Raw genomic sequence first — 12,929 nt, forward strand, 5'->3', positions numbered from 1 at the left:
TAGCGGAGTCAGTCTCCGAAGGCATGGCCCTCCATATAAAGTGTTCAAGGACAGCAGCAGAAGGGTGGACTGACTCAGCCCAGGCAGGGAAGCAGCTTTACAGTTCCTGGTGTGGAAATCCTGGAATCTGTAAAATAAAAGGGTCAAAAATACCAAGCTAGAAAAAGCAGGTCATAATCTAATCACCTTTTCCTTCCTCCTCTTAGGAAGGCAAGCAAGAGGAAATAACAACATGGAAGACAGAGTCAGTAATCAAATTTTTTATTGATGCCCTTTCTCATTTGTGACCATTGGTCATTTACTTTAATTGCACAGATCAAAATTACCAATTGACTTTGATTTGCCTAAATTACAACTTCTATAGGTTTTGCATTTTTATCAAGAGAAGACAAAATCACGGCTAAGTCTCTATATGGAATCAAAGATAGGAAGCAACTTCTTACTAATCCTCATGCAAACTACTGACTGATTATTGGAGACCGAGGTTGAGTGTAATTTCAGGAAAAAGTTCACTCTTATGAGCATGTTCATCTAATAACAAGCTGATTTATAGTCCTTTCACAACCAGTGTAATTTTCATCTATTAGGTAATAATTATAGGCATATTAAGCAATATTAACATTATTAAACAACAATGAACAGCCGCCTGAATGTATACTATGGTAATGCAAAATCTGAGTAATATAAAGTGCCTTACCTGGTAAAAGAGCAGAATTTTGCATTAGAGGTTTTCTAAGATTCTAGAATTTTTTGTCTTACAGGTCTAGAGACTTTAAACAGAAGAAATCTAACATTCATATTTACAGAAAGATTTATGCCTGATCCAAGAACTCCAGGGACACTTTCACTTTTCAGTCTTTTTCTACTATACCAACAAATTATACCCATTTGGAAAAGGAGCTATTGCTTTGCTGTGGTATTACTAAAGAAGCTGCTTCTGAGCGCATTGGATGTATTTTGTGCAATGAGTTTTCCGAGAGGCTAAAATGTATTGCTGCTGCTCTTCTTATGTTTTGCTCTTTTGCAAGCATATACTAAACTGCAGACTTAGCTGCCACTAAGTATATATTTTATATGTGGAATATTATTACTAGTAAAAATAAAATGAGTTATTCAATATGAATGACTGCTCATCTCTCCCTTGATATATATAAGATAAGTCACATTTAATGTGAGAGTAAACTCAGGCAACTGTAATAACTCTGTGGCACTCATACAACAGCAAAGAGGGGTATAAATAAGTGAAATGCTTCTAACAAAACAGTTAGCTTAAATTATCTTTAAAAAAAACAAATGAACAAAAGAACTAGCCACAAATTCATTTTACTAACTTTTTGTTTCCTGAAGGTTTCTCTTTAACAATACTTTCCTAAAAGAAGTCTATGTTTAAGGAAGTTGCAGAAAATTATCACAAGGCCCAACAGAGAACAAGTGTCCTACTTATTTATTTTTGTTTTTTCCTGTAAGCAAAGTCCCCTACATCATAACTCTATGTCAGGATTTCTACATGGAGTAGCTTCAGCTTTGCACTAAAGGAGGAAAGAAATGAATTCCTCACTTATGGCTCTCTATGCATCAGCCTGGAACATCTGCACACCCTGGCTCTCCCATATAATTCCCAAGACAACCTGTGGCTGCCACAGGTGAACTAATTTTTAGGAGCACTGCTGCAGACACGTGAACCATGAAAATATCCTGGTGGATTATGAACTGAATAAATGCTTGTACTAGAGCAGATGGACGACTTCTGCACATAAAAAGAAGTAAAACAAAAAACATAAACACGTGAAGGAGAAATGGCCATATTGCTGTGCAAGCCACTTTCCTAACCTACACTGTTATTGGTCCCAGCCTTAAGAGATCAGCAAGTTTCAACTGATACAAGGATTCCTACTGAACAACTGCACTAAACCAAAATCCTTCCAGTAAAACAAAATTATACAAATAATTTAAAGCATTAAGTTCCAGGTTATGTACACGTATGTAGTTCAAACATTTCTTTTTCTTACAGAAAACATAGATAAGGGATTCCAAAAAAATCCACACAAATTTTGACTCAAAGATTTAATCAAGAGGATTTGCAAAAGAGCATCAAGTATTCTGAAATGATTTATGAGCTGCAAAAGTAATGCAAAGTAAGTCATTCAAAGTGTATTACTTGTATTAAAATTTCAGTTATCAGTGTTTACTGATGATAGGCTGAGAAAAAGAGTGAAAGAACAGACAATGGAGCAAACAAAAATATTGGTGAGGTCATAAGAGACACCAGTTAAATCTGTAGTTGAAAGGATTATGTACAGCAAGGAAAAAGCTTTTCTCCTTTTTCAAAGAGATTGCACATTGTCAAGGTCCATTTCCATCAGAGAAATACATTAAAATAATTTTTAATCTATATTCTATTTTCTGGCCTATAGAAAGTATTCAGAGATACAGGAAAGACAAGACTTCTGCCGAGCAGATTAAACAAAACAGCATTCCTACATACTTTAACTATACAGTTACACATTGAAATTCAAAGCAGAAAAATAATTCAATGCAAATACAGAATTATGGATTCTGATAGATCTGGGGGAAGCAAGACTATGAAAGGAGTGCCTGAACTTGATGAGGAGATCTGTGTAGTATGGTTTCTGGATCCTTATATTCATTTGAAGGATCCATCACAGCTGCATATAACTCACTGTAAGCTCTGCAGACCAGTTCTGTTGACTGTTTTATTATCTGTTCTCTAAAAAACAAAACAAAATAACATAATTTGCAAATCGCAGGGAATATAACTCTACTACATACAGGGAATTAAAGACAGATGTTAAAAATGCACATTAAAAATCAGTGTGAGTCGCATTAAAAAGCCCTTTTACTTCAACTGTGAAAACAGCTCGAAGTTTCAAAACAAAAGCCTTCTTTCTCTCTTTGCACTGTACACAGACAAGCTCACATATGATCCTGATAACCAAGAAATTACCTTCTTTATTTCTACAATGAAGCAAAAACTAGTAGAAGGATTTAACTTGCATACAATAGTTTCCCACCTGCACTTCACTGCATCTTTTAAAAGACTGATAAACTTAGTGATCTACCTTCTCCCTCCTGTGGTTTCTGACTGTCCTTTGTAAATACACACTTCTTTTTTTCATCCACTAGCAAATACATTCTATTTGCTTTATATTGACAGCACCTGATAACATAATCAGTCAAAAAGAACTGGTAGAGGTCAGAGATTTAACTTTTTACCAACAATGTGATAAAGTCTGTGTCTTGTTATTTTTCTGGAGCTAAATGAGCAACAACACTGAGATGCTGAATGCTAAATTTAACTGGAAAGTTTAATATTTTTTGAAGACAACCTAATAATTTTATTTTACACTGTCCATTGAATCAGTTTACTTTAATCATCATGGTGATGTGTTTACAGTTGCAGATGAATTTTTATCTATCAGAAACAGTAGTTACAACTATTTTACAGCCAAACCCATACAAGTGTAACACAAGCAGAAGCTGATGAAACCAAGGTAACCACAAATCCAGATTCAGCCCTGCTGTAATATGCAGCAAAGGAACAAAGACACCAAAACTGCATCCACTAGAATCAGAGCTGAATTCACCAACTGTTTGGAATTGATAAGTTAAAGAAATTTCAAAGATCAAGTACAACAAACTTTGTCTTTACAGGAAACATTAAGGAACAGAAGCTACGAGAAAGCAGATTAAAAGATCAAACCTTCATTTTATTCTGACACACAGTATCCAGTTTTTCAATACACAACATCAACTGCCGGTATTACTAGGGCCTTATAATAGCAAATCCAGATCCACTATTATAAGGGAAATATATTCAGGGTGTTCAGGTAAAACAACTGTCTCTGATCCCAGCCTGAGATCACTAAGTTACTGTAACATGAAATCTTTTAAGAAAGTATTGCACACGGATTTTGTATGAAACTATTGTATCAAATCAATAAATAAAAAAAGTTTGTTAAAATATTCCAGAGCATCACACAAGTCTTTCCATCAAATAATGTCAGTGTCATTAATCAGTACATTAGGATTTCAGTTGCCATAACAACATGATACATTTTAACACTAACACAAATGGCAGCACTTTCTAAAAATAGTAATTCCAGCATTCAGCTTCTGTGATCCAACACAAATGAAAAGGGCTTTTCAAGACCAACCACCATAGAAATACATAGGTTAAGACTTTTTAAATGAGCCAAGGAATTTGAAAGACAAGAGCATGTCCTGGAAAAAGCTGGAAGGAATGTTTTTCAATTGTAAAGCTTAAATGATACTGCCAGTAAGTATGTAATACACTGGTCCCTTACTAAAAGCATGTGTTCTGATTCTGAGAACAAAGACCTCAAAGGTTCCAGCTCAGCCACTGCAACTGTGGATCACAATTATTTGATTTCAAGGAAGGATGTCTTCAGAACTGAAAATTTCAACTACTATAGCAAGAGATTAAAATTTGAATTCCAGTTTAACATTTTGCTTGAATTTTGAAAAAATTTTGAATTTTCAAGGTTTATTTACTACAGAAAATATTGACTGTCAAGACTGAGATTCTACAAGGATGCATCTCTGTAAATAGGTATTTTAACTTCAAAAGGATTGCTTGTGTTTAAAGCTACACATTTGAAGGCTAATGGACTTATAGCACTGATTATAGCAGGTTCATAAATTTCTGCATGTCAGCTGAGTTGTAGCAGCCATAGCCACCACGCTCATGCAAAGCTTCCCTCTTACCTCTCGACTGCCCACTGCTGCAAGATAATACAAATTCGGCTTCAACTGCACTGAGAGGTTTAAAAAGCTTATCCATGGGATAAGGCAAAGAGTGCCTACATGACTAGTTTATCTTGGTTTGTCTGACAGAAGATGAAGTTCAGGTAATTCCACTGTGCCTGAATCTTTATGGTATCATAGAGTCTACCTCTTAAAATTGCTTCTGTGTTAGCGGTGAAAAGTTGAGGCTTTCAAAATATATTTACTGTTATTCATGACTTTAAAAAAAAAAAAAAAAACAACAAGAGCTAAAATACATGTTTAATAGCTTGACACCAAGAAGCAGAAGTTGCAATGTTTCACTAACATTACTGCCTTCTTTGATCTGTACTGGAACAGAAGAGCTCTCACACAACAGGGTCAGTTCTGCCAGCTGAGCTGCAGGAATGGTAAACAGAGACACCCAATGTCCGCTGAAAAGCATCAGAATTCCCCATGCCCAGCCATGCACCAGCTCTATGGAAGGACAGTGGAAGTCTTTGTATGAGGAGAACCTGAGCAATACAGCGTGAGAACCTGGCAACTAGACTAGCTGATCATTGTAGGTACCTTACAACTGAACTGTTCTGTTCAATTCCCAACAATATTTACTTTTCCCTTGACATATGTCATTTTTTAATCGCAAGATACTGTAATACAATCCAATGAGAACAGGTACTAGCAATGAAACTCCAACTACTATTGCATTATGTAAAATATGATGTGCTAGTCTCAATTTCTGATACATTCTGTAACCTGCGCTCTTCACAAAAGTGTGAAAAATAATGTCAAGAAAAGTTTTTGATCAGTGCAGCATATAATTTTCTGAGTTTAAGTACTACAGAAAGTCTTCACATGGTTCACATTTAATTGGAAAAAAGTTGTGGCACTTTCCCTAGCCTTAGGGTTCAGTTATATTCAAAAACGAGAGAAGAGATAAATAATAAAGTTCTCACTTCCATACTTCAAAGAAGAAATCACTAAAAAAAAATACATTAGGTAAAAAGTAAAATAATCTCAGCACAATATTCAGTGAGACAGAATGCCAATACTCTACAACAGAAGACAACAAAGTTGAAAATCTTAGAACTGACAAAGCAGTGGGGATAAAAGAAATCTTGAAGAATTACATATTTCATCTGTCTTTGGAAAGCTTACAAAATAGTTTTAAAACAATTTACAAATGAGTTGACAAAAAATTGCCAACTCATCAGAACATGTTCAAAACAGATGAACGTAATTAATTTTGATGATGTCTATTAAATCTAGAGTAACTACTTCAGAAAGTTACAGAATTACATACTCCTCACTCCTTGTTCAAAAAGAGGAGTCAGAACAAAACTGAATTGTGACCTGAAGGACAATGCAAATACGATCAGAGCTGATAACTTGAACTCTCATCATGATCTAAAACCTAATCAAATTCATCTTTTTGACCATTATGCAAGCATAATAGAAATACAAAGGTAAGGTACTTACTTCACAGTAGCGCTCAGAAGGAAATTCAGCTGGGACATCAATAGACTATCTGGAGCAGACAGATAGCGATCAAACTGAGCCTGGGAGGGGAAGAGAATATGAGCTCAACATATTAACACCTTCCTGGTATATGTAAATAGGTAAACCCACAACTTTCTGAAAAGTCATTCCATTAAAACAGGTAGAACTTAATAGACCAAAATAAATGTCTAACTTCAGCATGTCTGCCACCAAAATTTTGTTTCTGACTCTGAGGAATATGAGTGAAGGGCAAATAGTGAGAATCCAGCTACGCTTCCTGTGCATCTGGTGCAGGTATGCAAACATCACTGAAGATCAGACCTTGTCTATTCAGTGCAGAGGGAATACCGACATTTCAGAGAGAAATCTACTCTGTCCAAGTTAGACGTGTTTTAAGATTTTTTTTTTTACTTTTTGGCAGGGAATCACTGCTTATGCTGGGAAAACCAAGAGCAAATCACCCACTTCAGGGTTCTTGAAACTGCTTCTAAGCCTACTTCTCCCCTGCCATATAATGTAGTGAAAAAAGGACAGTACTTTGATTCTAATAGTGTAGAGAGGAAAACACTAAGAAAGAACATTACTGCTGTCTTTAACAATCTTTTAGAGAAACTGTGGGTGCCCCATCCCTGCAAGTGTTCAAGGCCAGGTTGGATGAGGCCCTGACCAACATGGTCTAGTGGAAGGTGTTCCAAACTCTTTGCCATGGGCAGGAAGAAGATGGTCTTTAAGGTCCGTTCCAAGCCAAACCATGAATTAATCATCAAATGTGTGACTACAGAGAAGATGAAACCAGTTCTTCTCACAGATGAAAACATGAGGAATACTGAATACATATTACACTAAGGAGAGTTTTGATTAGATAGTGAGAGGAAAAATTCTCATCAGGAATGTCATCAAACACGGAATTGGTTACTCATAAAAACTGTACAATCTCCATCCTTTGCATTACATACTCAGGCAGGGCCCTAGGCAAGTTTATCTGATGATGGTAACCTTCCTGAACACTGCATGATTATTCTCAAGCTGGTAAATCCTAAACCCCACATCCATCCATCATTTAAATGTGCAAGATGTAGGCAAAAGTGACTAATGAAGTCACAGTTCTCACAAATTAATTTTTTGGGGGGATTCTGCCCTTGTTTGGAAAGCAAGGGAGCTTTTCACTGAGAGGGTTATGGACTTGACTAGCACAGCATCCGCAAGCATGTATGAACACTGAAAAGGCTGGGACCTGGAAAATAATTTGGAGGCAGTGAATCTGCTTAAAAATACTCCCTCTTGGTTTAAATCCTATTGGTTAAATCTATTGGTTTCAGAAACCAACAGATTATGCTGATAGATGGGACTTATGTGGGTTTGATTTCAGCATACTTGCTTCCATTCTGGATAAAGTGTGTTCACAGAAGCAGATATTAAGTAATGAAGAAAATAAAACAGTTGGATTCTTCTAACTATTTAAGTGAAATTATTATGTACCACTACAGATAACAGAGCAGCATATGTATATATATAATTTAAAGACAAAGTCCCCAAGCTACAGCCTATAAAGTCCTTGTTGATCTACAAGGCAATGATAAATAGAAGATATTTTAAATGCAAAATTTATAAATTTTAATGAGAACGCATGCTGATCTGACTAAACCACTGAGTGCTCTGTGCCAGAGCTCTGTTCATCCAACCAGCTTGAAAATCACTGGTTTAAAATCTGAAAAGAAAAAAAAGCAGCTACGCTAACACATAAGGATTCAACATAAAATTTAAAAATAAAATCTTAAAAAAAAATACTTTTAAAAAGACCTTTTTTCATGGGGGTATATGTGCACTGCTGGATGAGTGGGCCTTTACAGTTAAACTTTCAGAATAAAGCTCAACTTGGCTAAGGAAGAAGAGTGACAGATCATACATTATTGTCTACTGAACTGTGATATTGTTATCTCTATGCAAAAAAGCCTTCACACACTCTAAGAAAAAAATATCGGCTGATAATTTGCTTTAAAATACATTGTAGCTTTCAACTTAAAAAATATAACTTTGACATATATCAAGCATCTAACTTCTGAATAAAGCTGAACTATTTGCATAAAATCAAAGCCTTAGGACTAAAATTATAAATGATAGCAGAACCTACATTTCAAAGCAGAAGCAAAAAAAGAAACTTTGGTGATTAAAACTAATTAGAGCTAAGTATTTGCTTTTAGCAATTTAAGATGACTCATGGGATAGCATTCTTGTAAGTAAAGTTCTGTTTCTCAAGGCTTAGAAACTAATATTCTATTACTACACCTTCAGAAATAATTTATGTATTTATTACTTCAAGTGGTCAAATTACTTCAAATTATGAAAGTATCCCCAGACACGTCATTTAGCTATTCTTAAAGAGTAAGACTGGTTAGATGAATATCTACTACATCACATAATTAATAGCATTCTTTCCCCTGTCAAAGCATCACCATCATAATATGAAAGTTTAAAATGCTCACCATTGCAACCTTCAGGGACACGGAATCCATACTTGACAAATTTGAAAGAGGACCCTGAAAATCAGTAGTCAAACAAAAAAAAGGTCATATTAGCATGTAGAAAAAGTTAAACAGTATAATCAGCTCAGTAGTACATTTTTATTTGGTCCTGCTACAGGATCTTAAATGTTTGGAAACTATATCACCGTATCAGTACTGAAATGCTGTTAACAGTTCATTTGTATTCTACCACTCCTAAATTAAAAGCTGACAATACAGAGTTTTTAATATGCCCTTTCAAATAATTTTCTTCCTTATTTACCATTAAATAAGGCCAAAACTAGCCTTCCACAAGGTTTAGAATAAAAACTGAACTGCAAACTGGCCACATTCCCTTGGTGTTCCAGACTTACAGAGGACAACTTTGCTCTATTTATCTGTACTAGGACCATGCAGAATTCAGACCTGCTTCCCAGTAAATCTTCTGTGCTGGATGGCAATTCAGTGTATAAATAAATGCTGTTCAACTCCTTAGCAAGTTCTGCGAAATCACTTCCGCAACCAGGCAGCTGTACAGATATATGAAAATTGCTACATGCCATTAAGAACTCTAGTCAACTTGAAATTGGTTTTAGAACAGGAGATAGGCTCGTGAATAGAAAACTGAGTCATTAGTCAGATTATTTATGCATTTATTTATTCATCTTTATACATAAAAATCTGTTGAATTTGGGCACTTTATGCAAAATTATTAGCTGAAGAAACAACATAAAGCTCTCCAGCAGAGTTCTGCTTTCTCCAGAAAACACTGTTCTTCACTTTCACAAAAGATCACAAAAGGACATAGACACAGTTGAAGGGAAGAAGGGCTATATTAACACCTATAGACACATAGCAACTGTGCTTCAAAAGAAAGGAAGACTGTGAGCTCTGAATTCAAGTTTTCAACTCCCTCTAAGAAATCTCAAGTTTTCACTTTGAAAATCTCAGTGCCTTGGTACTAGAATAGCTACATCAGTGAGTAAGGACAAAAGAAGAAACTTTCAAATTACCACTAAACTCATCTGCCAATTTTTCACAGAAGAAAAAAAGCAGCAATTACCTAAAGCATGCAGGTATCAACTCCACGTGTGGTGCTATAGCAAGCAATGAAGAAAGGTGAATGCCACATGCACAGCACGTCTAATATGTTCTAGGTGTTATGGAATTGGTGGTTTACCTACCCAATATTTGTCTTTTAAAGCCAGCTTGACTCAGACACTTTCTGACGTGTATTAAACTACCCACACAGTTATTCTGAGAACGTACAGGATATCAGTGGTGCATGGAGTCTGTCGATGGGGCCCAGACAAGCAGCAGAGAAGGACTGCTGCACATCAAACCTGCTAAGCTTGCCAAACATGTAGTGTAGGGAAAATCTGTAGCTGCAAGGTGCCTTTGTCCAATAGTAATATCTGGGGTTTTCTTACTGGAACCAGGACTGAGGTTTTGCTTTCAGAGGAAGCCTAATTTGCAAAAATATTAGTGCCAAAATTCTACTGGTTGGCAAGTATGCAGTAACTCATCAACATGTAAATTATAAAAGCTTACCTGTTCCGGTTTGTGTTGCTGCAGAGCATTATATATGTAACTTAGACCAGCTCTTGTTAACACGTAGGAAGCTTGCTCATTTATGAGTGTATCTAAATGAGCTTCAATCTGAAATTTTAAGCATAAAGTATTTATAAAAAGCGTGTGAGCATATTAAATGTAACAAGTTCTGGGGTTGAAAGAAATAGAAGCACAAGTAAGAAGAAAAAAATACAAATAAGAAGGAGAGTGATCAATGAATAAGGAAAAACTACATATAGAGCATAATTATTTTATCCATTTACACCTTCCATATTACCAGGAGCCAATAATAAAAATGTAAGGAATTCTTTCATGTCTGACAAATAGAAGAACCTATTTTTTTATTTGTGAATACAACAGCACCAAAAATGAAGAATACTATAGTCCTAATCTTAAAAATTCCTATATAAGTTTATTTTCCTATAATTCTTTGAAAATATGTGACAAAAATCATTCAACTCTTATTGTAAGTATTGACGATAGCATGGCAGTTTCATAATAAACAAGAGACGGTCTTTAATAAGGAGAATAAAACAAACTAAATCATAATCAGTACTGATTTTAAATTCAATTTTGATAAACACGTATTTGATAAAAGTTAACTGAAAGAACATTGAAATTAGTTATCATTTTTTTTAACTATCTCCATATGAAAAAGGGTCATAAGAAAAAGGGTCATAAGAGTATTTTATATACCTAATATAATCTTCACTTTGCAGAGAAACCTAATCCCTAAATCCAGTCTCAGCAGCAGCAATTATTTTTTAGTTTGAGCAGTCTCACTGAGACTTTTGGATATATATACATTATTACTTCATTTTTACAGATAACTACCCCACATTTCTTTTTTTTTTCTTCCAATCCTAAAGAAAAGAAAAAATTTATAATAACATCTAGTAAAATGTAAGACTTACTTGTCTGATATTTTAAGAGTTCACCTTTTACTTCCTAAAATTGTTTACAAAAACACACCTTCCTTTTTAAATCAGGAGGGAAATCTTAGTATTTCAATTTGGAGATTTTAACTGTCTGAGTTCTTTTTTCTATGAAAAAAATTATCTTTCTCCTATTAAATATGTCATTCTAACTCCACTTGAATAACCTACTTATGTATAATCTTAAAGATATTTTTTCAGTCTGTTCCTGTATTTTAAAAATGTTTGAAGAAAGTAAATAGTGTTAAATGCATATGCTTTGGTTCTACTGTTTTTCTGAAGAATAAATCAATTGCAACATTTACTGGGAAATAAAAGCTGATAACAGAAATTAGAAATACCCCAGACAGTTTAGTGAGGTTGTCTGGTGAGGTTTGTTTCAGAAGTAAAAGGAGCTAGAAATTCTGATTAGGAGCAGAAGGTGAAAAATGGCTCACAGCCCATCCTTACTCATCCCTTAAAATAAGAAGTTGTAATTTTTTTTTCAAGTCCCCTGGCTCCAAAAGCTCTCCTGAGATATACTGCAGACCTGTTCCTGTAGCAAAACAAAAATGGGCAGTGACCAAGTTTTTGCAAGTCAATAGTTTCTAAACTTACATTTCCATTTCAAAATGGTACCACATATGAACTACTATCCTGGGATGTTAGGGGACACCAAACAAAAGAGAGGTAGAAAGCGGGACTGAAGTAGTTATGTCAGCTACACTATATTCTAGTACAAAATAGATGATGATCGAGTACTATTTGACTGCGTTTCTAACTTCCATGTGCTCTTCTCATACAGTTTGCAGATAAATATCAGAATGATCAGGATAATGAAAAAGTTCACTGATCTGGGTTTATCTGCAACTAACCCAAACAGACCCCAATCTTTTAATAACTTTTGTCTGTTTAAAATGAAAGATGCTATTTGCTCATGGTCGCTGATAAGAAGTCCTCTTACCCCATTTCCCCAACTTAGAATTGACCCAAAGCCGACATTATCAAAGATAAATATGTTCACATCACAACTTATAGTCTGCAAAGATCAGTAATAAGTTCATTTTCTTTCGAGGCTGTTAAAGCTTACCTGAAACTGCAACATTTCTAGACGTTTGTCAGTGAATTCAAAGAGAGCCAAAGTAGTCTTCATCATATAGAGCGAATTCACCATAAAGGTTGCCATATCGGCTGTGCCCAAATTACTTGCAGACACAGTACACATCTGTAACAACGGATCTAGCACACAAGATAGAACCTAAAATAGCAAATACACAGAAAAGAGGGAGGGGAGGGAGGAAATCATGTCACACAAGGCTTCTAACCTCATTCTGTCTCTATCACGTATTTATTCCCCAAAGCAGAATAAAGAGGAATGAGAGTTTCCAACTGTGAAAACAGTTTTCTACTGTATTTGTCAGCAGGTGATCAGCTACCACAGTGATGGGGAAAGTATAAAAACCTGATAAGAACAGATTCCAACCTAGCAGGAGAAAGAGTAACCCAGATTAGATAATTGGTAATTGTGCAATCTTGAGGATGTATTTACTTAATGGAGTAGTAATTGCATAACAGAATTTAGATACTGCGTTAAGAGTAGCACTCCATACCGTACTGTAATTATCCACTTTGTCAGTCACCCTCTTATTCACGTTACAAACTCCGGTTTGGTGGAAAG

The 12,929-nt window shown here is 35.3% G+C and overlaps 1 protein-coding gene across 1 annotated transcript in view; it reads right to left on the reverse strand.

The window, feature by feature from the left end:
* Positions 1 to 240: 240 nt before the first annotated feature.
* Positions 241 to 12,929, reverse strand: part of COG6 (component of oligomeric golgi complex 6) — a 53,405-nt gene continuing 40,716 nt past the window's right edge. Inside the window, exons 15-19 of the mRNA XM_017814993.1 lie at positions 12,342 to 12,509; positions 10,317 to 10,424; positions 8,748 to 8,801; positions 6,244 to 6,323; positions 241 to 2,728 (exon numbers count right to left, since the gene is read on the reverse strand). Coding sequence (XP_017670482.1) covers positions 2,581 to 2,728; positions 6,244 to 6,323; positions 8,748 to 8,801; positions 10,317 to 10,424; positions 12,342 to 12,509 — 558 coding nt within the window. The 3' untranslated portion in view covers positions 241 to 2,580. The remainder of the gene's footprint in view (positions 2,729 to 6,243; positions 6,324 to 8,747; positions 8,802 to 10,316; positions 10,425 to 12,341; positions 12,510 to 12,929) is intronic.

The sequence above is a fragment of the Lepidothrix coronata genome, unplaced genomic scaffold, assembly GCF_001604755.1.
Source record: "Lepidothrix coronata isolate B3197 unplaced genomic scaffold, Lepidothrix_coronata-1.0 Scaffold48, whole genome shotgun sequence".
Taxonomy (NCBI): domain Eukaryota; kingdom Metazoa; phylum Chordata; class Aves; order Passeriformes; family Pipridae; genus Lepidothrix; species Lepidothrix coronata.